The 27,582-nt window shown below is 37.0% G+C and overlaps 1 protein-coding gene across 5 annotated transcripts in view; it reads right to left on the bottom strand.

The window, feature by feature from the left end:
- CNKSR2 (connector enhancer of kinase suppressor of Ras 2) overlaps window positions 1-27,582 on the bottom strand; it is a 301,612-nt gene that overhangs the window by 84,589 nt on the left and 189,441 nt on the right. For 3 of the 5 annotated variants that reach the window (XM_025373440.1, XM_025373442.1, XM_025373444.1), the window contains 2 exons: window positions 6,791-6,880; window positions 4,894-5,108 (listed from right to left, as the gene is read on the bottom strand). In XM_025373440.1, the coding sequence (XP_025229225.1) occupies window positions 4,894-5,108; window positions 6,791-6,880 (305 nt within the window). The remainder of the gene's footprint in view (window positions 1-4,893; window positions 5,109-6,790; window positions 6,881-27,582) is intronic. The other 2 variants (XM_025373441.1, XM_025373443.1) reach the window with 1 other exon arrangement.

The raw sequence follows: 27,582 nt of genomic DNA, 5'->3' as shown, positions 1-27,582 counted from the left end.
TAGACTTAAAATAAATGACTATTATTATTATCACTACTATTTTTGGAGACAGTGTCTCACTCTGCAACCCAGGCTGGAGTGCAGTGGTGCAAACATGGCTCACTGTAGCCTAGACCTTCTAGGCTCCAGCGATTCTCTTGCCTTAGTCCCCCAAGTCACTGGGACTATAGGTGCATGCTACCACATCCAGCTAATTTTTGTATTTTTTGTAGAGATGGGGTTTTGCCATGTTGTCCAGGTTGCTCTCAAACTCCTGAGCTCAGGCAATCCACCCGCCTTGGCCTCCCAAAGTGCTGGGATTACAGGCATGAGCCACCATGCTCGGCCTAAGTAATTATTTTGTATATGAATTTAGTTTAGCAGCTTTAACGTGAGAGCAAGTTGTCATATGCACATTATATTGGGGAAAAATAAGTCACACAAGATTTAAAGATGAGATTCAGAATAATTCAGCTATTCTTTAAAGACTTTTCTTACCAAATCTGAATTTCACACACACACACACACACACACACACACACACACACACACACCACACACAAACTTCTGTCTGCCTTTTCTTCATGTACTCTCAGGTTAGATGAGGGTTTTGGCAGCTAACAGCTTCCACATTTTCAGACAGAATCAGTAAGTAGGTAAAATAAAGTTATGCTCTTTTGAAAAATGTCATAACATGCTTGGCTGATGGGCATATTGGGACCTTTGTAATGAGATGGCAGGGAAAGGAAGCAAGCAAGAATTAGCTGGAACTGAAGTTTTCAGCTGGAGTGAAGGAGGTAGGGTAGGGAATGTGAGGCAGCTAACCCTGTTGCACTGTTGGCCCCTGTGGGGTTGGCCTAGGAGATGGAGGGGGCTTTTTTTGCAGGTTGAAGACACTGAGAAAGTCACTGAAGTTCCTGTCAAATTTACTCACTCACTCATTAATTCACTTACTCATACCATTTTTATTGAGCGCTTATAAGGTACTACATTTGTACTAGGTGCTGAAATATAGTACTGAACAAAATAGAGAAATTGTCCCTGCTTATCATCATGAACATGGGCATACCTGTCCTACCATGTACAGGAGAGAAAGACACTAAGCAGATGTTCACATAAATATATCATTAAAAATCCCAGCAAAGGTTTTGAAGAAAAACTACTGGATGATAAGAGAAAATAGGAGAACTGATTTATTTCAGAGGCTAGTGGTCAGGGAAGATCTCCTTGTGATTTCAGGTTTAGATAGGCAGGAATTCTTGGGAGAAAAGAGAGATAAAAGCATTCTCCGTAGCAGGAATAGCATGTTGAAAAGGAAAGTGGTGGCAAAGAGCTGGTCAATGACTAGGGTAGCTACAGCACTGTGAATACTTTCCTTTTAAATAAATTTAAGAAAAATATATATAAACTAGAATATCAGATATGTGGAATTAATAAAACACATATTTTATAATCCCATACACTTCTAAATCTTCATAATAAGATAATGAGTTGAACCCTGAAGCCAAACAATATTTGTCTTGCTTTGTGTATTTTCACTGGGCTGTTTTCCACAACAGAACAGTGAAGATTATACTCTAGGTGTGCTTATAAGGCATACTATATACATGCATGCACACACCCCTTTACTTTGCTGTTTAAGGGGATTCGATGATGATATTATCTTGCTATTAAATTCATACTAAATTTTCTCTAACTTTTAACTCAAAATCTTTAGATTACATAGAGCTAGTATTACAGCAGAGATAGAAGCCTATGAAATGCAATACTCAACCTTCATAGTCCTCTTCCACTTAAGTCCTATTCCATTAAACATGGCCATGTTATCCAAAAGAGCAACTGGCAAAAATGAAGATCAGTGGTTCATCATGAAAGCGATTCGATTACAGATTGATACTGACATTGTGTTTTCAGGAAAATTTACTATAAGAAAAAAGCCTTTCATTTTCAAATAAACGTATATAAACAGGTAAAAATAAAACAGAAATTCCTGTGAAATATAAAAAGTTATTATTTAAGTATATGTTGTTGTGTCTCCAAGGTCCAAGCATTGTTAACTGTAATATTCTGTTGTCCCAGCAATAGATCAAGCTAAATAACTATTTGTGTTTTATAACAGCGGCAGCTCAGTATGTTTCCCCTAACTTAATAAATAGTAACATAAAGTAAAATACAATTTTGGATAGAAATCAATCCAGGCACTGAAAACATTATTAACATCAACATATGAGGACACATGTTTTTTCAAGTCAAGCTTTTCAAAATGCACTCATTTATTCATTAAAGCACAAATTCCTCTGTATATGGCATGTGTACCATGCACGAAGCAATAGGATAGAGTGCGGAAAGACCCCTGGAGTAGCTGATTTGGGTTCTAGTCCTGACTATAGTACTTACATTTTTTTTGCAACACAGCTTTTGTAAATCATTTCTGAGTTTGGGTTTTGTTATTTGCACATTGGGTTGTTGTGAAGTTCAAAAGACATATTAAATGTGGAAACTCCCTTGCTAACTGTGAAAGCACTAAATAAGTGCAAGGTGAGATCCTCAAGGGAACTCAAGAGCCTAGTAAAAACCCCACCGATTAGAGTTCTCTCTTTTAGAACATTGGTTATAGATATCCAACATGCACTTGGGGGTTAGCGATATTTTCTTCTTCTAAACCTAAGAAATGAGTTAGGAAGTACCCAGCCTTCTACTCTGGAATTGGTGTATCAGCATTACAGGGGAAGATCTCCCCCAAAGTTAACAATATTCCTTACTCTATCCTGGTCCTCTGTCAAAAATTAGTTGAGATAGATGTCATCTATCTGGGAAATACCATGTTACAGATTCAAGACATACAATAAAAACAGGAGGCAAAAGTGGACTCTGATTTCTCTCTTAGAATAAATTTCTAGAGGTGAAGTTAGTAGACCAGATTCTTGATATACATAACTAAATAATGTCCTTCAGAGAGGTGGTAACAATTTATACTCCTCAAAAATATTCGCAATATTCCTGATTACCAGTTTGGCTCACCTTTTACTGTCTTTCCTAATTTAATACCTCATAATTCACAAGACTTAACTACTTTCCTTCCCCACACAGTGTAACATCTGTCAGGATACGCATGACAGAATGGAACAGGCTGAGTATTTAAATGTGCCTTCAATGGCTCACTACTCTCAGGATAAATCCAAATTTTTAATAATTTGTACACTCTGAGTCAAAGTGATGGTCTCTTCTTCCTTCTCTAGGTTCATCTCTCACTACCAACTACCCTCTCGAATAGGCCATCTGTCCCTCATCTTCAAACTTTTGTTCAGGGTATTACTTATGACTGGAACACCAGATTCTAGAAGAAGCTCAGTGCTCATACAGCTCTTCTGAATAGTGGTAATAACAAAAGTGGTCCCCTTTCAAACAACTAAGAGTGCTGATTTCAGGCTGACTCTGAATGTCTAGGGAAAAAAAAAATAATTCAATAGATCAGTCATTCAATGGAGCAGATTCTGACACAGGCACTAGTGTCTTAGAAAGAGACTTGAGAATATGTAACTGGGGAGAAGGGAGGATAAAGAATGAGGCACCTAGGAGTGCTAATGACACTACAGTCCAAATAAAAACATTTTTCTACACTCTAGTTTTATGAAAGAGCTATAGAATAAGTAGATGATTTAAGAGATTTGCTCAGAGAAACAACTCAATTGTAAGTTATTAAATCTTTCACATTTTGAATGCCTAGATGGTATACCTTCTACAGCAGAAGCAGATTAAATTTTTTTTTTGATATTTTAAGCATTAAGCACAGTAATTCAAATTACTTAAAAACTTGCAGTCCATGTTTTTCAAGGGCTCCTAGTAAGAAGCTATAGTTCCAGTGACACAACAAACTCCTTTTAACCAAAATGGTTTAAAATGCATAATTTCGTGGATTGAATGTTCTTGCTGACATGATTCTCAGCTTCCACATGGCCATTATCCTAGTTTCTCATCATCCATATGGCCTGGACTTAATGGCCCTGCTTTTGATCTCTCAAATGATGCTCTGCACTAGAGAGATCCAACAGGCCGATTTGATCATGCAAGTTCCCAGTTCAAAATTATTCAATAGCTCTTTATTACTGCAGGAAAGAACCTAAGTACTTTATCATACAATTCCTGATCTAACCTTTACCTGTGTCTCCAGGCCCATCTACTACCCCTTCCTCATGCCACTTCCTCCAATTGTTAATAAACCAGCAATTATAAGCCACACAAAATCCTTGGAACATGCCACATTCTTACACATTTTTAGTGTACCTGCATATGCCTTCGCACTAAAATACTGCTACTTATATTTTATTCTTCATTCAAATGCTCCCCACTCTGAAGCCTTTTCTCACTTCCCCTAAAGACTAAGGCTCTATTTCTCCTATGTTCATCTTCTACTTTCTGCACCCACCCATTACAACAGTTAAGTTATACTGGGACTCTCAGCATGTCTTTCTCCCCATATAATGGTGTGTCATGTCTTCCCATTTTACCTCTAGCTCTCCTCTCCATGTCTAGCAAATAATAGATGCTCATTTTTCAAATGGAATCATGACTATATTAAAACTGTATCTTTAATGTTGAATTTTGCAGCTATCTGTGCATTGCATAGTATCACACTGATGATTAATCAGCTATTTATTATTGTTCTCCATCAATTTTGTGCATATTAAGTTATGCCATTAAAAATCCAACGTGCTATAACTATGGACTCATTGAACACATAAACTTAGGAAAATAATCAATTACCCATCATTTTTTAAGGGTATAAACTTTAAAGTTAGGCTCTTTTGTGAAAATCTAGTAAAAGGATAAAAATAACCTAGACTTTACCCAAAAGAGTCACTTGCCAGTCTCTCAACAAAAACTGTATCAAAGAGTCTTTGAAATTTTACTTACATGGTATAGTGTGGTCTCTGGCACAGGAGTGCCCATGATGTCTTGTCTCAGTGCATCCATTTGTAAACTAGGTAGCAATGAATAGTGAGTTGGGCTATTACTCTTATCACCCTTCTTTTTTGACTTCTTCCCTGTGTCCTTTTTGCTGTTTCTCTGAAACATGTATTCTTCTTGAGCAATCTTTTCATTGCTCATATACCGAAGTAGAGAGTTTTCTATATAAAAAGAGATAAATACACCAATGTAAATACACAAATACACCAAATTTACCATTCTTTCTCAATTGTGCTATTATTAGGTTGGCGCAAAAATAACTGCGGTTTTCCCATCCCTTTTAATCGCAAGAACTGCAATTACTTTTGCCCCAACCTAATATATTTCATTTCAGAACTTTAACTTGATTTAATTTATAAAATATGTAGTGAAATACGGTATATCTTAATTATTTGGTATGATAAGACGATTAAAAGTAGACAGTCGATAGATTATTTCTCCAAGTTTTAGCTTTGGACCAACTACATTAGAATCATCTCTGGAACTTGAATCAGAAGTTCTAGGTGTGTGGCTTATAAAATTTGTAACAAGCTCCCTCATGGGGATTTTGCCAAAGCCTGATAACAAACACCGGCCTGTGGTATGCAAGGTAGCATGCTTGGAGAAGTTGAGGCCCACACTGAGAACCAATAGTCAGGAAATTTCGTTCAGGAATTCTATGCTTAAATTGGTAGTCAGCACTTAGTACTTCACATGGTCCCCCTCCCCACCAACAAAAGTCACTAAAATATGAAGTCTCAAAACAGTGACTCTGAGATAGCATGCGATAAGCATTTCTCTTTTGTATTTTTCTTGATTTATTCTATAGAACAAATGAGATTAGAAATTGAAGGTTGGAAAATGGAGTGAATACACAGATATAAAGGAATCTGTCAATTTCTGTATTTATCAACATTTTCAGAAATGCTCACTCCATAAAACAAGTATTAAGAAGACTAATGAACCAGATATTCATGCTTGCTTTTCCATATGGTCTGCGGATCTGTGCAGTAATAAAATAAATTCTGTAAACTGGCTAGAAGTAACAAGAAAACGGGTCAAACATATCATGAAGGAAGCTTAGTGAACTTACATTCTATGAATAGTTTTTTGTTTTGATTTGTTTTATTTTCCACCTATGACCTTACGGCTCTCTACTGCAGAAAGTGGAAGTAGCAGCATGACCCACTGGACCCACCATACCCACACTTGATCAAATCCTATTTAGTAGGGAAACTTTGAGTTGCTTTCTATTGCTTATCTCTATAGCAGGATAAGTGAACATAAAAACTTACTTTTGGTAGATCCTTCAAGAGTAGCCCACCCCCATGTAAGAAGATAACTCTGAACAGCAAACAGCACAGGAAAAAAAAAAGCAAAGTTTTTTTTTTTTTTTCCTTCTATTTCTACATGGTTTTTGTTAGAAGTCACTGGCCCGGTTTCCATTAGTTTTTAACCCATGTGCTTCAATGCTCATTTTTAGGTTGATTCCATACAAAATTGGTGAGGTTGCATTGCAGACTGATGAGGACTGATGATAAACTCTTCCTATTCACTGAACCTATTTTATGCAGTTTCACACTTCCGACCTTGTGTTTCAAATATTAACTTTCAAGTAACAATCAGATATTTACTTTTAACACTGTACTTATGTACCTGGAATCCCTTAGTAGGCATTCAGAGACAATATCTGTTTAATAATGGGTCAAGATAGTCCAATGTTGGTCTTACTTGGTTTTGTTGCATAATAAAGTCAATGATAGAATAAGTTTTCCACTGAAGCCATAACAATCTATTTATAGAACATTTAAATTTGCTTATTGTTCAAACAACCCAGCCTACACTGAAATTCTAGAACACTTACCTCTTCTACTATCTCTCTTCATCTTATTTGGATCTTCATAGTCCCCCACCCAATTATATTCCACTGGCATAGATATAGGTCGTAGCTTGCCTAAACACAGAGAACAAAGTTCACATCACATTGTTTTTCTTCCCCATGTCTGCTCAAACTTACACTGATTTTTAGCTAAGGTCTACCAAACACACTCACTCTTATGCAACATTATGGTTGGCATTTGTGTAGATGGAGAAAATGTGTTTTGAGCCAGAAGGTGAAACTGCCTATTGGCCAGGTGATAAAGCAAACTTAAGGTACTTTTTATAAATAATAATTAATAGCCTAGGTTAGCTCTCTGAGGAACCCCAGACTTTAAGGGTATAGTTTTTTTGTTGTTGTTGTTGTTTTTTTTTTTTTTTACAAAGAAGATAATCATATAAGTGATTTTACTCAGTAACTGGATCTCTATCTTATTTCCTAGTGCCCAAGTGTCTATATCTTGATAGCCAACCTCCAAGATGGTAGCTTTCTGTGTTTAACCTGACTACCAGTCATTAACCCACTGTTTCATGTTGGAACACCACAACAATAACTTTATATCTTTGCTGCTTCCTATGTCCTATCACCATACATTTTGGACACCACCATGTCTCAAAAATATGGTTAGATTCTCTTTCATGTCCTATAGCTGAGTCTGCTGCTAAGCATCTCTTTTGCTACAGTAAGCCTGTCCAGTATATAGATCCAAGTAATCACAGCTTTGGTTTGTTCCATTTCCCCCTGGGTCTGTATCCTTACTAAACAGCATTTCACTTCAGCAAGGAGAACTCATGGCAAATACTTCAATAATAAATTTTATTTTGGTGAGGCTGCAGTATATTATTTCTGTTCCACTTGAAATTCCTGAAGCCTAAAACAGCCAAAGAAAATAATTCAAAAGTTTTAACAGGATACCTAGCACAATGCCTGGCATGAAATAGTTGCTTACTGAATTTCTAGTGAATGAAAAGCAGAGACTCACACAGGACTGGATCGTACAAATAATAATGGTTATTATGATTATGATAATAGTACAAACATTTATATGTCATTTGCCATATAGCACATAGTAACAGTTTTATAAGGATTAAATTGTTTACTCTTGATAATTCAGAGAAATATACTATCATTATCCTCATTTTAACTGATGAGGAAACTAAGGTTATATAACTTGCCCAAGGACATATACCTGTTAAGTACATAGTATCAGGATTCAAACCCAGGCACTCACACTTACTTCTGTCATAATTCTTGGTGACTTCAATATTCACCCTCTGAGAGTCTGGTCTTTCAGTTTCTTGAGGTTCTCTCTCACACTCATTCCTATGGTCATATGCTTAGTCTCATCAGCAAAGGCTGCAATCCCTTTAAATATCCAACTTACCAACTACCACCTTTTGTATTTCTAGCACACTACCTACAGTACTCCAAGTCCAACAATTCTTCCTCCTTTAATGTATTAATACCTATCATACTACTTTTCAGTATCTATCAGTCACCTTCTGTCCCTGAAACTTCCCTTCTTGTCCAGCTAAATTTTATGATTATTATAATCATTCAATATGTTTTAAAAAATGCTGTTAGGAGAATTCTAATTCTGTTCTTAAGGAAAATGTATCAATCTTATGGCTTCTCATTGTTAACACTGATACAGTTTAGTCTGTTTTGCTAAGCTCTTTTAAAAGATTAACTAGACATGATAAAATTATTAATGAGCCAAAAATGTAGTATTTAATGGCTTCCTTTTAAGGTATGCAAACAACTTTGTAAATGATCACCTAATATTCCAAATTCTCCATCAGTATATCTCTGCTCTTTTACACAGAGGGAATTTGAGTGAGATGATCTGAGGCAGGATAGGTAGTCAAGGAAGTAAACATGTCCTCACACGACGACCATACAGTTAACACAATAAGCCCCAGCATTCACACTGTAGTCCAGCTCATTCAAACACAGCTATCTACAGTAGGGAATTTCCCCTGCAGGGAGCACATGCATTTTGATCACACCTGTCCTCAGACTGACCCTTTGCTCATTATAATAGTAAACAACACACCCCTGGACAGAGATTTAAGATGCTAATGAGACTTGCAATGTATGAACAAGCATGTACAGCTACTGTGCATGTGCACCCAGAGGACCACCAAGAATATGCTTACTAGCAACACCTCTTCCCATTCCTTTATGATTAATTATGTAAGACTCTCATAAAGGGAGTCTCCCTAGTGCCAGTATTGATGGTCTCATCCTTAGGAGCAGCTCGCCCTGAATCCTCTCTCAGGGTGTACTGTCTATTCTGTACCTAACTTTCATAACATTCTTTGTCCTTTGCAATAAATTGCTCTATGCTACATCTCCTTTGCTGTGGGTCTCTCATTTAAATTCTTTTAAGCTAAGAAGAACCGAGGTCTCACAACAGCCATCTACAGATCCAGGTCAATATTCTGCCCATCGAAAGTAGGGTAAGCGTTTGAGGGAAGGTCTCCTTTTGTTATGTCTATTCCCACCACTTTGCATAATCAGTCCTCCAGATTTTCAATGTTATGAAGGTTGTATTTTCAAAATATCTACAATTTATTTCTTTAGGATCTGGTTTTAAAAATAAACTCTACTTCAGCATGGGCACTGAAACTGAAGCAATTAACAGCTCTAGCACTGTTTTTACATGTCACCAAAAAATCTTTTGAAAAGTGAAAATCCAATAAATAAGCAGTTAATTGTTTTACTTGCTCTATATGTTATATATATTAAAAAGCTAGTTAGATATTTTTTGAAAATTGGTTGTTTGGAATCAAACATATATGCACAAAAAACAACAAAAAGAAACATACTTCACACACAGAATATGAAATACATAATTGTATTCATTGTATTTTGTGTCATCTCTGAAATTCTAATGGAGCTAAGTCATTGAAGAATGTAATTAAGCCCTTGATATGTCTGGTTATATAATTAGCCATAGAAACAATTATGCAGAAGATTTTTAACACTGACTTTTCCGGGGATGACTTTTTTTTTTAAACAGAATTATACTGTATACTACTAATGCACAATTGAAGGAAAACATACTAAATTAGAAAAAAATTGAGAGAAAAAGCTTTACTGACATTTACTTTTGGAGAACATCAAGGTTTTGCTTTTATTAGTTATAAAACTATAGATTCAGCAATGCAAATAAAAATAAGTATTTTTTAAAATAAAGTATATTATTGATTTAGGTAGAACAAATAATGTTGCTTATAAGTACTGATTTTTAATTGTCCTAAAATATTGAAGTAGACTTAATAAAGCAGTTAAACCAGTAACATAAGGTAACATTCTTGTATAAATATCAGTCCATGGCAGATTGAAAAATAGACCATGGCTTAAATTATTTCTAATTCCAAATATACAGATCATTGATTACAGCTTGAAAATATGTTTGCTACTACATGTATATACAGCAGCATTTTAATTTCACAGGACAGCAAAGTTCAAATGGAAAGATAACTTTATGATTCAATGTTTTAGTGCTGTTGGTAAAAAACAAGTGAAACAAAACACCAAAGGTAAGAGTACTATAAGCATTATAGACTTAAATCAAATATACACTATTATTAATACATGCAAAATATTTTTATACTCATATGACTTTGTAAGGCTTTAATACAAAGCCTTACAATGGATTGGTTGTATCCATTGGTTTACAATGGATTGGTTTAATAAAATTAAATACATCTGACCCATTCCTGTGTAAATGTACATAAATAAAACACAAATCTCTGAAAAGTAATCTGGAAAAGTTTAAGACATGTCTTTACATACTAATACTTATATTGGTTTTTGAAGTTGTAAAGATGACTAATTCATGATAAGAATAATAACAGCAAAGAATATAATCAAGAAAATGAGGATTAGAGCCCATTTAACAATTTTTGCTGACCACTTCTTAATGTTTTATTCCTTTAAGTATAAAGCATGTATTAATTGCAGAGTTCATTTGGCATCGTATCATAAGCCTTGTGATACCACTGTGCTAGTGCCTCATAATATAACCATTATTTTATTTGGTTTTTAATATCTGTTGCACATCGAGTTTTTTAATTGGTGCCTCCATAGAGGCAGGAATTTTGTGCTGTATTTCTTACTGTATTCTAATAAATGTGGTAAAGGTAAAAGATAAATATTTTTATAGAGGCACACAGAAAAAAAGATAAATATTTTTTGGATTTTGTCTGAATTTTATTATGATATTAATGGCAAGCAGCTTTTTTTTTTTTTTTTTTTTTTTTTTTTTGAGACGGAGTCTTGCTCTGTCGCCCGGGGTGGAGTGCAGTGGCCGGATCTCAGCTCACTGCAAGCTCCGCCTCCCGGGTTTACGCCAGCAAGCAGCTTTTTAAGAATTATGGGCTATATTCAGCTGCAAGTAAGCAAATGGAACACAAAACACAATTTTAAGAATATAGACAATGATGAAGTGCTATATAATGATATATCCTAATTACTGTATTTTAATACAAAATTGCTATGCTTGAATGTTAGTGTACAACATTGCTTGAAAATAAACTAATTTTTACCTCAGATAACAAAGCATTTCAGGTGATATCACAAATGCTACAATCCCCTTTGGCAGAGTTAACTGCTCACTCTGTTGGGCTCCCTAAGTTTTTTCCTGGTGCCTTTAGCATATATACAATACTTATTATGCTGTATTGTGACATTAGGGAGATCTCAAACTACTGGGTTGCTCATTGGATCCTATTCCCTCTGACCTACTCAAGGGCATGCCTTGAGCAATCCTCCCTTCTTTCTCCTGCATCATCAACTTTTCTCTTTCTACTCAGTCATTCCTATTAGCATATAAACATGCTGTAATTTCTCCATCTGTTTTTAAAAAAGTAACTCTCCTCACCCCACAAGCCTCTACCCAGCTACCACCTTATTTTTTGTTCCCCTTTACAGAAAACCTTGTAGAAAGCTTCTTTATATTTGTAGCCCCCAATTCTTCTCCTCCTCTTCTCTCTTGAATCTTCTCTGATTAAGCTCTTGCCCCCACTATTCCATCAAAACTGCTATTGTCAAGGTTTTTAGGGCCCCCATCTTGCTAAATCCAATAGACAATTCTCAGAGTCCTTGACTTTTCTGATGTATCTGTAACATTAGCACCGATTATTACTCCTTCCTTGAAACACTTTCCTTACCCGGCACCCTAGGACTCTGTCTTCTGGTTTTCCTCTCTTCTTATCATAAATTCACATGCATCCTTCAGAGCTAAGCAAAAATGTCATTCCCTTAGGGATACAATCCTTGGCCTCTCATTCTAGGTCAGGATTCTCTGTGTTTGTATCCTTTCCTCTCAAAGTTCTTCTCTGTAGCATGACAATTATAGTCACATAAGTATTTATTAATTTAGTTACTTGAATTCTGTCATCCTTCTAGACTGTAAATTTCATGGGGGAAGACAGACTTTTCTACCGTCTACTGTGGTATCTCCCACACTTAGCACAGTACCTTAAACACAGTAACTGCTCAATATTTAACTGATTGCATGTTAAGAAAGTAAATAGGGGACTTTCCTCAGACACTAGACCAAAAAGGATCCAAGCTATATCATTAGTTTCTATTTTCACAGTTTCTTTCCCTTTCCTTCCTTCTAATTTTCCATTTCCTTATTTTCCTCCCTCTTCCTTCCTTCTAAGGCAAGTATGTTACCCTCACCAATTCTCTTCATTTTTTTGACAAATTGAGCTTTACAGAACTGTTTGGCAATCAAGTCAGAACTAGTTCTGTCTCTTGATTTCTTATCTACAAACATTCCCATGTTAAGTTGTCTGTTGAAACACCACTGAATTGCTGTCTTTTTCATTTGTATCGCTTTTAAAAACTCTCTAAAAACATGCTAGTCATTACGTTTCGGAGTAATAAACAGCACCTGAGAAGCAATCTTCTCTTACAGTTGTCAAAGGTTTAAAAAAAATTTCAAAGAAATTTCTCCATAAGTCTGACATGCCCTTTAAGGCTCACAACAAAGCTTTCTCTAGAGTCTCAGAAAAAGTATACGCATATACACATCTGTTCTGAATATTTTAGCCAATATTTTGATGAAAATGAGTATAGTAAGTAAAGTTAAGCTATATGCTTGTCACATATACCCATCAAAAACCCCACATACCAGACAGAAAAATTACTTTCAGATGGCTGACTGAATTTCTAGGAAAACATCCTGGGGTTATTTAAGGTAGAGAATCACACATTTAAAGAGGCAGTAAAACTGAATTAAATGGAAAGTCAGTAATTTTTAAAGGATAATGGTAACATATCTGGATCCAGTAAAATAAGTAAGAATGAACAATCTGATCTTTATAGCCATGGTTTAAAAATTTCATCTCTGGATAAAAGAGGTTGAAGAAATTGGTTTGTAAACATTTCAATGTGAGGATTATTTAAGGATTACCTTTAATGACTTATAAACAATACAAATCAAATATAAACTCTGTACTGATTAACTTAAAATCTTTTCGGTTTCACTGATGCAGAACAAAACCAGTTAAAATCTCATTTCCAAAATAACTCCATAAAAAAAGTGGGCAAAGGGCATGAACAGACACTTTTCAAAAGAAGACATACATGCTGCCAACAATCATATGGAAAAAAGCTCAACATCGCCAATCATTAGGGAAATGCAAATCAAAACCACAGTCATCATCTCACACCTGTCAGAATGGCTATTACTAAAAAGGAAAAGAAAAACAAAAGAAAAACAGATGTTGGCGAGGTTGTGGGAAAAAAAGGAACTCTTATACACTGTTGGTGGGGTATAAATTGGTTTAGCCATTGTGGAAGACAGTGTGGTAATTCCTCAAAGACCTAAAGACAGAAATACTATTGGACCCAGCAATCCTATTACTGGGTATATACCGACAGGAATAGAAGTCACTCTATTATAAAGACATATGTATGTGTATGTTCATTGCAGCACTATTCACAATAACAAAGACATGGAATCAACATACATGCTCATCAATGATAGACTAAAGAAAATGTGGCACATATAAACCATGGAATACTATGTAGTCATAAAAAAGAACAAGATCATGTTCTTTGCAGGGACATGGATGGAGCTGGAGGCCATTATCCTTAGCAAACTAACACAGGAACAGAAAACCAAATGCTGCATGTTCTCACTTACAAGTGGGAGCTAAATGATGAGAACACATGGATACACAGAGGGGAACCACATGCATTGGGGCCTTTTGGAGGGTGGAAGGTGGGAAGAGGGAGAGGATCAAGAAAAACAACTAACGGGTACTAGTCTAAACACCTGAGTAATAAAATAATCTGTACAACTAACCCCATGACACAGGTTTACCCATATAACAATCCCACACTTGTACCTCTAAACTTAAAATAAAAGTTAAAAAAAATCATTTCCAAGAATAAGCTCCATTGTGGTTGTGTATTTTCCTACTGCTTTCTAAAAGTGATATATACCTTAAATGGGGAATAACATGAAAGAATTGCTAAAGGAGAACATACTGAACTGTGTCAAAAATTATGTGGCACTTTTAACACTTAATTCCAAGGCTAATTATATTTTGAACCAAATTACCTTTTGTAAGTATTCCACCAGAAGAGGAAACAAGCTATACATACACATTGGAGTTTGGAAATGTGTTGAAATAGGTGAAATAGTTGAAATGTTGTCTCCGTGCATAGAGACAATTTCTCTACATTAGAGGGTTGTGGGAGGAATGAGAAAGGATTTAGATGATTTAAATACTGTTTAAGTGGCAAAAGAGTTCTAGGTCCTCTGAAGGCTCTGGTTGGTATAAAATGAGCTAGGCTAAAATACTTACCTCTTTGCTGTGCTCAGCATTGATATAAATGTGAACAACAAAGATGACAGAGGCATGTAAATATTATTGGTTAAAAGCATGCAGTTCTCAAGTTAAAGAATTGCAAATTAAAGCAGTCTAGTTTTAAAAAATTTTAGTAGTGTGTCTTGCAAATCCTATCAGCATATGGAAGACAGTCACTCTTTCTCATGAAAAGTAAAAAAAGATAATAAGGTAACTAGTTGAATATTATTTGAAAATAAATGACATCTTGTAATAACTTTACAATTCCTTTCACCTATTTTTCTGAGACCATAACTTGTTAGTGAAGCCAGCAAGAAAGGTAGAGATGAAAAACTTAAGACAGACCAAAGTTGTTTTTCTTTTTGTAATGGAAGCATCACTTTTATTGATAATTTAGGGCCATAATGGACACGTTCACAGAACAAAAATAAGACAATTCGAAGACAATGGAGTGTAAACGTACAGTACACAGGTTAATACTCTTCACCCTCATCCTCTCCCTGATTTCACAGATAATCTGATTTCACAGATATTCGGTGAAAAAAAACTGTAAAGAAGTTTCAGGGTAATAAACAGTTGGAGTCAGTCCATGAATACAGACTTTCAAGTTCCTATCCCAGACCTCTTTTCACTACATCAAATTGCCTCAGTGATGTATCATTCAAGACCATTAGACAAAAATCCAATTAATTTTTCTTCAAAAATTTAATGGCATGTATGATTACTGTTTTTTGTTTGTTTGTTTAAGTGTCCTCACAGCCAGTTTGCAACTCTTGCAAAATACTAAGGCTATGTGAACAACTAATGGAGGATTAGAGCATAAACTGTGGATACAACTTTTTGTTTGTGGTACAATACCTTAACAATGATGGCAAATAAATTGGTATGACATGATGTGTTGCTTATAAAACAATGCTAAGTTGTCATATGTACATTTTAAAATGGTTGTATACTGTTTTAATTATTTGCTCTAATGTCTCCAGTGATTATTCAGTGTTTAATTTTTACTTATCTCTTTTTGAACACAGAATATTACACCTGACATTTTCTATCTCCAAGGGTCTACTTCTTCCATGATTTCTGGCAAATTGTTTTGCAGTGATAGCAGTAATTCCACAAGTGACTTGAAGTATAGAACACCATGGAATGATCTTTCTAGACAGGTTTTCTTACTTTCGTTTGAACTTTCATCATAAACAAGATTTACTCTAGAAAGTAGTTTACATACGGCTTTTCTACAAGATAAGAATGAAGAATGAAGATGACATTCAATAATCCAACTGCTGGGCAGGCTTAAATATTGAGAACAGAGGTTGTTCTATATGCTTATCTGTAAGTCAGCTGTTTGGAACCTAAGACACAAAGAAATCGTATCATTGGTAGTTGGGTCTTTCAGAAGAGCTGCAAAAGTCTTTTACAATATTTTCCAAAATACATTCCATAAAACATTAGTTCCATTGGGAAGCAGGTTAAGTATTATGTGACCAAAAAAGGGATTTAATATACAAACACATTTGGGAAACAGTAAATTAACCAAAATTCAACAAAACTTTCAAAGATGTAGTATGTGAATGTGAATTTATTAATCTCCAAGAGGGGCCTAAAATATGTAAAACTTCCCAATCTTATTTAACGATATAACCTCTTTCTTCTATAGGCTATCTTTCAGAACTGGTGGTCTGAAGAACATATTTAGGAAATTGCCAGATTACTTAAGTCATATTGTGATCTGAAAGCTAACATGAATAGCCCTATTTAAATTTTACCTAGATAGCATTTATTATAGTTTTTTCTTTTTTCTCATGGGGGAAAATGTATTCTGATTTTGACTAGGGATAAACATATTGTCTCTTGCTCCAGGGGATGTCATGATTAGATTTTCTATTGTAGAACAGGTTAGGTAATCCCAGACGCTCACAACCTTAAACAAATACTTCCGTCCAGAGAATATGCTAACTGTGAATAAATGTTGGTGTATCCTTCCAGGGCAGTAACTTCCCAGGTTCTTTCAATTAAAAAATTATAAGGCAATCAGCTCTGTGCCATACAAGGTCTCTGACTTTGATTTTCTAGTATCTGCTTCTGTATTCAATTTATTTGTAAATTGATTCTTAAGTTAGCCAGGGTTTCTCAGACATTTCAGGCCAGATCATTCTTGTTGGGTGCTGTCCTGAGCACTGCAGGATGTTTAGTAGCATCTTTGGTCTCTACCCATTAGATGCCAGTAGCAACTTCCCACCACAAATTTGACAACAAAATTGTCCCTGGAAATTGCCGAATGTCCCATAGGGGACAATACTGAACCCAGAGAATCACTGAGTGAGACTGTTTCTCTTCTTGGCTTTCCCATTCTGTTTATAAGGGAACACTATTTCATCTAGTTGGTATCCTTTTGATTAATTCATCTGAAGAGGTTCCCCCCACTTATAGTTGCATCAGCTATGTTTATTTGGTTTGCTAATCCTTCTATTTTATATACATATTAATAACCTCAAACTTTATTAAAAGTTATTTTTCTTTCTTTTTTTTTAAATTATACTTTAAGTTTTGGGATACATGTGCAGAATGTGCAGGTTTTGTTAAATAGGTATACACGTGTCATGGTGGTTTGCTGCACCCATCAACCCGTCATCTACATAATGCTATCCTTCCCCTGGTCCCCCACCCCCCGAAAGGACCTGGTGTGTGATGTTCCCCTCCGTGTGTCCGTGTGTTTTCATTGTTCAACTCCCACTTATAAGTGAGAACCTGTGGTGTTAGGTTTTCTTTTCCTGTGTTAGTTTGCTGAGAATGATGGTTTCCAGCTTCATCCATGTCCCTGCAAAGGACATAAACTCATCCCTTTTTTTTTTTTTGAGACGGAATCTCGCTCTGTTGTCCAGGCTGGAGTGCAGCTGCACGATCTTAGCTCACTGCAATCTCTGCTTCCCAGGTTGAAGTAATTCTCCTGTCTCAGCCTCTCAAGTAGCTGGGATTACAGGCACATGCTGCCACACCTGGCTAATTTTTTGTATTTTTAGTAGAGACAGGGTTTCACCATGTTGCCCAGGCTGGTCTCAAACTCCTGAGCTCAGGTAATCAACCCACCTCTCTCTCCCAAAGTGTTGTGATTACAGGCGTGAGCTACTGCACCCCACAAACTGATCCTTTTTTGTGGTTGCATAGTATTCCATGGTGTGTATGTGCCACATTTTCTTTATCCAGTTTATCATTGATGGGCACTTGGGTTGGTTCCAAGTCTTTGCTATTGGGCATAGTGCTGCAATAAACATACGTGTGCATGTGTCTTTATAACGGAATGATTTATTATCCTTTGGGTATATACCCAGTAATGGGATTGCTGGGTCAAATGGTATTTCTGGTTCTAGATCCTTGAGGAATTGCCACACTGTCTTCTACAATGGTTGAACTAATTTACATGCCCACCAACAGTGTAAAAGTGTTCCTATTTCTCCACATCCTCTCCAGCACCTGTTGTTTCCTGACTTTTTAATGATCACCATTCTAACTGGCCTGAGATGGTATCTCACTGTGGTTTTAATTTGCATTTCTCTAATGACCAGTGATGATGAGTTTTTTTTTCATATGTTTTTCTGCCGCATAAATGTCTTCTTTTGAGAAGTGTCTGTTCATATCCTTTGCCCACTTTTTGATGGGGTTGTTTGTTTTCCTGTACATTTGTTTAAGTTCCTTGCAGATTCTGGACATTAGCCCTTTGTCAGATGAGTAGATTGCAAAAATTTTCTCCCATTCTGGAGGTTGCCTGTTCACTCTGATAGTAGTTTCTTTTCGTGTGCAGAAGCTCTTTAGTTTAATTAGATCCCATTTGTCTATTTTGGCTTTTGTTGCCATTGCTTTTGGTGTTTTAGTCATGAAGTCTTTGCCCATGCCTATGTCCTGAATGGTATTGCCTAGGTTTTCTTCTAGGGTTTTCATGGTTTTAGGTCTTACATTTAAGTGTTTAATCCATCTTGAGTTAATTTTTCTATAAGGTATAAGGAAGGGGTCCAGTTTCAGTTTTCTGCATATGGGTAGCCAGTTTTCCCAGCACCATTTATTAAATAGGAAATGCTTTCCCCAGTGCTTGTTTTTGTCAGGCTTGTCAAAGATCACATGGTTGTAGATGTGTGGCATTATTTCTGAGGCCTCTATTCTGTTCCATTGGTCTATATATCTCTTTTGATACCAGTACATGCTGTTTTGGTTACTGTAAACTTGTAGTATAGTTTGAAGTCAGGTAGTGTGATGCCTCCAGCTTTGTTCTTTTTGCTTAGGATTGTCCTGGGCATATGGGCTCTTTTTTGGTTCCATATGAAATCTAAAGTAGTTTTTTTCTAAGTCTGTGAAGAAAGTCAATGGTAGCTTGATGGGGACAGCGTTGAATCCATAAATTACTTTGGGCAGTATGGCCATTTTCATGATATTGATTCTTCCTATCCACGAGCATGGAATGTTTTTCCATTTGTTTATGTCCTTTTTGATTTCCTTGAGCAGTGGTTTGTAGTTCTCCTTGAAGAGGTCTTTCACATCCCTTGTAAGTTGGATTCCTAGGTATTTTATTCTCTTTGTAGCAATTGTGAATGGGAGCCCACTCATGATTTGGCTCTCTATTATTGGTGTATAGGAATGCTTGCGATTTTTGCACATTGATTTTGTATCCTGAGGCTTTGGTGGAGTTGCTTATCAGCTTAAGGAGATTTTGGACTGAGATGATGGAGTTTTCTAAATATACAATCATGTCATCTGCAAACAGGAACAAATTGACTTCCTCTCTTCCTATTTGAATACCATTATTTCTTTCTCTTGCCTGATGGCCCTGGCCAGAGCTTCCAATACTATGCTGAATAGGAGTGGTGAGAGAGGGCATCCTTGTCTTATGCTGGTTTTCAAAGGGAATGCTTCCAGCTTTTGCCCATTCAGTATGATATTGGCTGTGGGTTTGTCATAAATAGCTCTTATTATTTTGAGATACGTTCCATCAATACCTATATTATTGAGAGTTTTTAGCACAAAATTCAGCATGCTGAATTTTATCAAAGGCCTTTTCTGCATCTATTGAAAAAATCATGTGGTTTTTGTCATTGGTTCTGTTTCTGTGACGGATTATGTTTATTTATTTGTGTATGTTGAACCAGCCTTGCATCCCAGGGATGAAGCTGACTTGATCGTGGTGGATAAGCTTTGAGATGTGCTGCTGGATTTGGTTTGCCAGTATTTTATCGAGGATTTTCGCATCAATGTTCACCAGTGATACTGGCCTGAAATTTTCTTTTTTTGTTGTGTCTCTGCCAGGTTTTGGTATCAGGATGATGCTGGCCTCATGAAACGAGCTAGGGAGGAGTCCCTCTTTTTCTATTGTACGGAATAGTTTCAGAAGGAATGGTACCAGCTCCTCCTTGTACCTCAGGTAGAATTCGGCTGTGAATATGTCTGGTCCTGGGCTTTTTTTGGTTGGTAGGCTATTAATTTCAGAACTTGTTATTGGTCTATTTAGGGAGTCAACTTCTTCCTGGTTTAGTCTTGGCAGGGTGTATGTCTCCAGGAATTTATCCATTTCTTCTAGATTTTCTAGTTTAATTGTGTAGACGTGTTTATAGTATTCTCTGATGGTAGTTTGTATTTCTGTGGGATCAGTGGTGATCTCTCCTTTATCATTATTTATTGTGTCTATTTGATTCTTCTCTCTTTTTTTCCTTATTATTCTGGCTAGTGGTTTATTTTGTTAATCTTTTCAAAAAAACCACCTCTTGGATTCATTGATTCTTTGAAGGGTTTTTCGTGTCTCTGTCTCCTTCAGTTCTGCTCTAATCTTAGTTATTTCTTGTCTTCTGCTAGCTTTTGAATTTGTTTGCTCTTGCTTCACTAGTTCTTTTAATTGTTATGTTAGGGTGTCGATTTTAGATCTTTCCCGCTTTCTCCTGTGGGCATTTAGTGCTATAAATTTCCCTCTACACACTGCTTTAAATGCGTCCCAGAGATTCCGGTACATTGTGTGTTTGTTTTCATTGGTTTCAAAGAACTTATTTATTTGCGACTTAATTTCAGTATTTACCCAGTAGTCATTCAGGAGCAGGTTGTTCAGTTTCCATGTTGTGCAGGTTTGAGTGACTGTCTTAATCCTGAGTTCTAATTTGATTGCACTGTGGTCTGAGAGACTGTTTGTTATAATTTCTGTTCTCTTGCATTTGCTGAGGAGTGTTTTACTTCCAATTCTGTGGTCAATTTTAGAATAAGTGCAATATGGTGCTGAGAAGAATGTATATCCTGTTGATTTGTGGTGGAGAGTTCTGTAGATGTCTATAAGGTCTGCTTGATCCAGACCTGAGTTAAAGTCCTGAATATCCTTGTTAATTTTCTCTCATTAATCTGAATAATTCTGACAATGGGGTGTTAAAGGCTCCCACTATTATTGTGTAGGAGGGGAGTCTAAGTCTCTTTGTAGATCTCTAAGAATTTGCTTTATGAATCTGGGTGCTCCTGTATTGGGTGCATATATATTTAGGATAGTTAGCTCTTCTTGTTGCACTGATCCCTTTACCATTGTGCAATGCATTTGTACTTTTGATCATTGTTGGTTTATATCAGAGACTAGGATTGCAACCCCTGTTGTTTTATTTTTTTCTTTCCATTTGCTTGGTAAATATTCCTCCATCCCTTTATTTTGAGCCCATGTGTGTCTTTGCACGTGAGATGGGTCTCCTGAATATGGTACACCGACGGGTCTTGACTCTTTATCCAATTTGCCAGTCTGTGTCTTTTAATTGGGGCATTTAGTCTGTTTACATTTAAGGTTAATATTGTTATGTGAGAATTTGATCCTGTTATTATGATGCTAGCTGGTTATTTTGCCCATTAGTTGATGCAGTTTCTTCATAGTGTTGATGGTCTTTATAATTTGGTATGTTATTGCAGTGGCTGCTGCCAGTTTTTCCTTTCCGTATTTAGTGTTTCCTTCCAGGAGCTCTTGTAAGGCAGGCCTGGTGGTGACAAAATCTCTCAGCATTTGCTTGTCTGTAAAGGATTTTATTTCTCCTTAGTTTATGAATCTTAGTTTGGCTGGATATGAAATTCTGGGTTGAAAATTCTTTTCTTTTAGAATGTTGAATGTTGGCCCCCACTCTCTTCTGGCTTGTAGGGTTTCTGCCAAGAGATCTGCTGTTAGTCTGATTAACTTCCCTTTGTGGGTAACCTGACCTTTCTCTCTGGCTGCCCCTAACCTTTTTTTCCTTCATTTCAAACTTGGTAAATCTGATGATTATGTGTCCTGGGGTTGCTCTTCTCGAGGAGTATCTTTGTGGTTTTCTCTATATTTCCTGAATTTGAATGTTGGCCTGTCTTGCTAGGTTGGGGAAGTTCTCCTGGATAATATCCTGAAGAGTGTTTTTCAACTTGGTTCCATTCTCCCAGTTACTTTCAGGTACACCAAAAAAGACCCAATGTAGGTTTGGTCTTTTCACATAGTCTCATATTTCTTGGAGGGTTTGTTCATTCTTTTTCATTCTTTTGTCTCTAATCTTGTCTTCATGCTTTATTTCATTAAGTTGATCTTCAATCTCTGATATCCTTTCTTCTGCTTGATTGATTCGGCTATTGACACTTGTGTATGCTTCACGAAGTTCTCATGCTGTGTTTTTCAGCTCCATCAGGTCATTTATGTTCTTCTCTAAATTGGTTATTCTAGTTAGCAATTCCTCTAACCTGTTTTCAAGGTTCTTAGCTTCCTTGCATTGGGTAAGAACATGCTTCTTTAGCTCAGGAGTTTGTTATTACCCATCTTCTGAAGCTTACTTCTGTCAATTTGTCAAACTCATTCTCCATCCAGTTTTGTTCCCTTTCTGGCAAGGAGCTGTGATCCTTTGGACGAAAACAGGCATTCTGGTTTTTGGAATTTTCAGCCTTTTTGTGCTGGTTTTTCCTCATCTTCATGGATTTATCTACTTTGATCTTTGATGTTGGTGACCTTTGGATGGGGTTTTTGTGTGGATGTCCTTTTTGTTGATGTTGATGCTATTCCTTTCTGTTTGTTAGTTTTCCTTCTAACAGTTAGGCTCCTCTGGTGCAAGTCTGCTGGAGTTTGCTGGAGGTCCACTCCAGACCCTGTTTGCCTGCCTATCACCAGCAGAGGCTGCAGAACAGCAAAGATTGCTGCCTGTTCCTTCCTCTGGAAGTTTCATCCCAGAGGGGCACCCGCCAGATGCCAGCCGGAGCTCTCCTGTATGAGGTGTCTGTCGACCCCTGCTGGGAGGTGTCTCCCAGTCAGGAAGCACGCGGGTTTAGGGACCCACTTAAGGAGACACTCTGTCCCTTAGCTAAGCTTGAGTGCTGTGCTGGGAGATCTGCTGCTCTTTTTAGAGCTGGCAGGCAGGAATGTTTAAGTCTGCTGAAGCTGCACCCACAGCCGCCCCTTTCCCCAGGTGCTCTGTCCCGGGGAGATGGGAGTTCTATCTATGAGCCCCTGACTGGGGCTGCTGCCTTTCTTTCAGAGATGCCCTGCCCAGAGAGGAAGAATCTAGAAGAATCTAGAGAAGAATCTAGGCAGTTTGGCTACCGTGGCTTTGCTGAGGTGTGGTGGGCTCCACCCAGTTCGAACTTCCCAGAGGCTTTGTTTACACTGTGAGGGGAAAACTGCCTACTAAAGCCTCAGTAATGGTGGATGCCCCTCCCCCCACCATGGTTGAGCATCCCAGGTCCACTTCAGACTGCCGTGCTGGCAGTGAGAATTTCAAGCCAGTGGATCTTAGCTTGCTAGGCTCCATGGGGGTGGGATCCGCTGAGCAAGACTACTTAGCTCCCTGGCTTCAGCTGCCTTTCCAGGGGAATGAACAGTTCTGTCTCGCTGGCATTCCAGGTGTCAACGGGGTATGAAAAAACTCCTACGGCTAGCTTGGTGTCTGCCCAAATAGCCACCCAGTTTTGTGCTTGAAACCCAGGGCCCTGGTGGTGTAGGCACCTGAGGGAATCTCCTGGTCTGTGGGTTGCAAAGACTGTGGGAAAAGCGTAGTATCTGGGCTGGAATGCACCATTCCTCATGGCATAGTCCCTCATGGCTTCCCTTGGCTAGGGGAGGGAGTTCCCCGACCCCTTGCACTTCTAGGGTGAGGTGATGCCCCACCCTGCTTCTGCTCACTCTCCATGGGCTGCACCCACTGTCTAACCAGTCCCAATGAGATGAGCCAGGTACCTCCGTTGGAAATGCAGAAATTACCCACCTTCTGTGTTGATTTCACTGGGAGCTGCAGACTGGAGCTGTTCCTATTTGGCCATCTTGCCAGCCACCAAAAGTTCTTTTTCTTAATCTTACTGTTTTATCCATTACCTAGTACCTTGAATTCTTTCAGAATGATCTTTTCTTCCTAGGTTTAATTTCTTTAAGGCTCTTCATTTTATTTATTTTATATATTATATTATTCTTCCATTTTTTAAGCAACTAATCAAAAACTTTAAAACAATGTGGGGGCTGAACTGTTTTCAGATTCCTGATGCTGAGAGGTTATAACTGGGCCCTTCTAATCCAGCATATGAGCTGATGATTTTTATACTGGAGCTTAAGAGGATTTGGTTAAGGGCAATTTGCAATGTTATTAACTATTTGAAAGATCTTCCTTCTGTTTTGGTTTGCAAAATCAAACCAAAAGAAACCAAAAAGCTCTACTTATATTTCATTTAACTGCTATAATTTAAATGGCCAGTTATTGGCTTGGTAGAGGGACAAAACATGTGGAAACACTTCTAGTCACTTTGTCCTTTACTAACTTTGTCTTTTTCTAAGTAAGTCCTTCCACAGAAGACTTGAAAAATCTTTGGGACATTTTTATTGATGAGTAGCAAGCATTTATTATACCATCTAAGGCATCATTTCTTGAGCACTTTCTATGAGGCAAGAACTCTGCTAATTAGCCAGGCATGGTGGCGCATGCCTGTAATCCCAGCTACTCGGGAGGCTGACGCAGAGAACTGTTTGTATCCAAGAGGCAGAGGTTGCAGTGAGCCGAGATCGTGCCACTGCACTCCAGCCTGGGCAACAGGGTGAGACTTGGTCTCAAAAAAAAAAAAAAAAAGAAAGAAAAAAAGAACTCTACTAAGTACTTGACATATGTTGTCTAATGTAATCCTCATAAAAAAAAAAAAAAACACCATGAGTAGTATTACTATTCCATTTTACAGATAAGAAAACAAAAATACAGGGAAGTTAAGTCTCAAGCTCAAGGTCAATTAGCTATTAAAAACCAAGCTGTGATAGCAAATTCAAGTCTGTTTGACCTCATAATTCATGCTCTTCTATATCCATCAGTAAAACTGTACAAATTAAGGAAGAATGCCTTCCTTAGATGATTTCTCCAAGTTTTACATTAGAAACATACTACTTTCCAAGTCTATGTCAAAATATTGTTAAACTGCTTTTCCATCAATTACATGGTTCCTTACCACCATCAGCTTGATGCTCAAAATTATTTTGTGAGGCTAACCAACATGTAGTCTTTATGAAATTTATTAAATAAGTCTAAAGGAATAAGAATTCCCATGAATATAGTGCACATCCCATATTTCTTCATTTTTGAATCACTAATTTCTATTTCTATGGTTAGTTCTTCTTTGGAAATCATACATTATACTTGAACACAAAAATTTCCCATGGGTAGAATCCTATTTTCTTTTGTCTCCAGAATAGCTGATTAACGACAGCTGAACTTTTACCTGATAAGGAAGATTATTTACATTTTAAAATCATAGGACAGAGAGACCCTGGGACCTACAGACACTATCCTAACTTCACATTGATAAAACTCAGTTTATGATGTCATTGCCCATAGGCCCTTCATCATACTGCTATAAGTCATTCAAGCCATTTGCTATTTATGTGGATAAAAAGGACATGGCATTTGATTTTCTCTTGTCCCAACTACTCGGGTAGAAAATGTTCAGGTATAATGTTACAGAAATTAATTTTCCTCAATGCACAATGTGTGCAAATAACATTTATGAGGATAATTTCTAAAATATCTACTGGACATTCATTCCCGTGCTTTTTGTGAGGTCCTGGATTTTCACTAAATCAGAAAAGGTCTGGATTCCTACCTTCAAACCAATACTATTTGGTGATATTATTGTTAAAAGATATGTTTTCCTCCTATTCTTATAAAATATGACCATTCATGGCCACAAAGGGACTCAGCCAACTGTGTCTACCTTTTGGCATGTTTCTATGCATAGAAATGTGTTATGATGAAACAGCAAGGGCAAGGAGTCCATGTACAGCAAGACGGAAAAGCTGATGGGAAATATTACCATTTTGAAAAGCTGCCAAGCAACTGATCTCATCAAATTTGAGCCTTTGCCTTTGAAGCCTGAGCAATGAGACCCTATATAGTTAAAATTATTTAATGCCAACTTTTCGCTGTTTCTATTTTCATGTTAAAGCTTCTATGTAATAATGACAATAATGAAAACAAACACCCAACATACTGGGCACTGAAGCAATTTACAATGTCTTATCACTAAATTCTCACAAAACTCTACAAGGCAGATATTATCATATTCATTTAATAAGAAAACTGAGGCCCAGAGTAACATCCCCAAGGTCACACTGGAATAATTAGATGGCAGACAAAATTACCATGTATGGTTGATGCTACAGCCAATGCTAGTAACCACTAATCTAGATTGCTTCTGCTACTGGTATCCATATTTACAGAAATTATTCTTGTCTATCTGTTTAGGAAAGTAAACCTATTTTATGCTCTCTGATTTAAAAAGGATATAACACATTGTTGTTCATTTTACATCTCAGTTTAGCAGTCTTTTCCTAAGGCCTGTCAGGTTCATATCTATGATCTATGTAAATACATGCTCATTACAGTGTTAGTAAATCCAAAACAACATACACAAGAACATATAAAATCAGACTTAGTTCTGCTTGCTGGAATCAAATTCTTGAATTTAGAATGAGGGATGTAATTTTTGGAAATTATTTACCTACAATTATAAAAGTATTTTCATCACATTTAGCTAGCATTACCTCTGGTAAAGGTCAAAAAAATATTCATGAGTACTTAATCCTAGCTCTATCACTTACTAGTTGGGTAAGTTATTTAACCTTTAAGTTTTCTAGATTTCTCATCTGTAAAACAAATATTTTATTAGTACATACCTCATAGGGTTGTTGTGAGGATTAAATGGATTAATGCCTTTTAAATGCTTAGAACTGTGTTTGGCATACCTGAACACTCAACAGGTATTACAGTAAGTCCTCACTTAATGTTGTCTCTAGGTTCTTGGAAACTGGGACTTAAAGTGAAACCACAGATTACAAAACCATCTTCTTCCTCATTGTTATAAGAAAATGACATTGAAGGAAATGGCATTGGGATCAGCTGTGCATCATTTTGCTTAAAGTCCCAGTTTCCAAGAACCCGTAGATGATGTTAAATGAGGGCTTATTGTATTTACTTATTTTCTAGAAAGGCCATCTACTGTCAATCTACATCGTATTTGTTTAATTGTTTAGGGTAAATACCTGTACTTCTTTTTACTCATTCTTAACAACTGGAGGGTCCATGGTATAACATAAGAACCTTGGTTAAACAACATACTTTAAAAGCCACTACTAAGATATTTTCAGGCCGGGCGTGGTGGCTCACGCCTGTAATCCCAGCACCTTGGGAGGCTGAGGTGGGCAGATCATGAGGTCAAGAGATCGAGACCATCCTGGCCAACACGGTGAAACCGCGTCTCTACTAAAAATACAAAAATTAGCTGGGCGTGGTGGTGTGTGCCTGTAGTCCCACCTACTTGGGAGGCTGAGGCAGGAGAATCACTTGAACCCGGGAGGTGGAGGTTGCAGTGAGCCGAGATCGTGCCACTGCACTCCAGCCTGGTGACACAGCGAGACTCTATCTCAAAAAAAAAAAAAAAAAAAAAAAAAAAAAAAAAAAAAAAAAA

Source organism: Theropithecus gelada, chromosome X (genome assembly GCF_003255815.1).
Source record: "Theropithecus gelada isolate Dixy chromosome X, Tgel_1.0, whole genome shotgun sequence".
In the NCBI taxonomy this organism is placed as follows: Eukaryota; Metazoa; Chordata; class Mammalia; order Primates; family Cercopithecidae; genus Theropithecus; species Theropithecus gelada.
The sequence above is the reverse complement of the archived record's forward strand: the minus strand, read 5'-3'. Positions and strand labels throughout refer to the sequence as shown.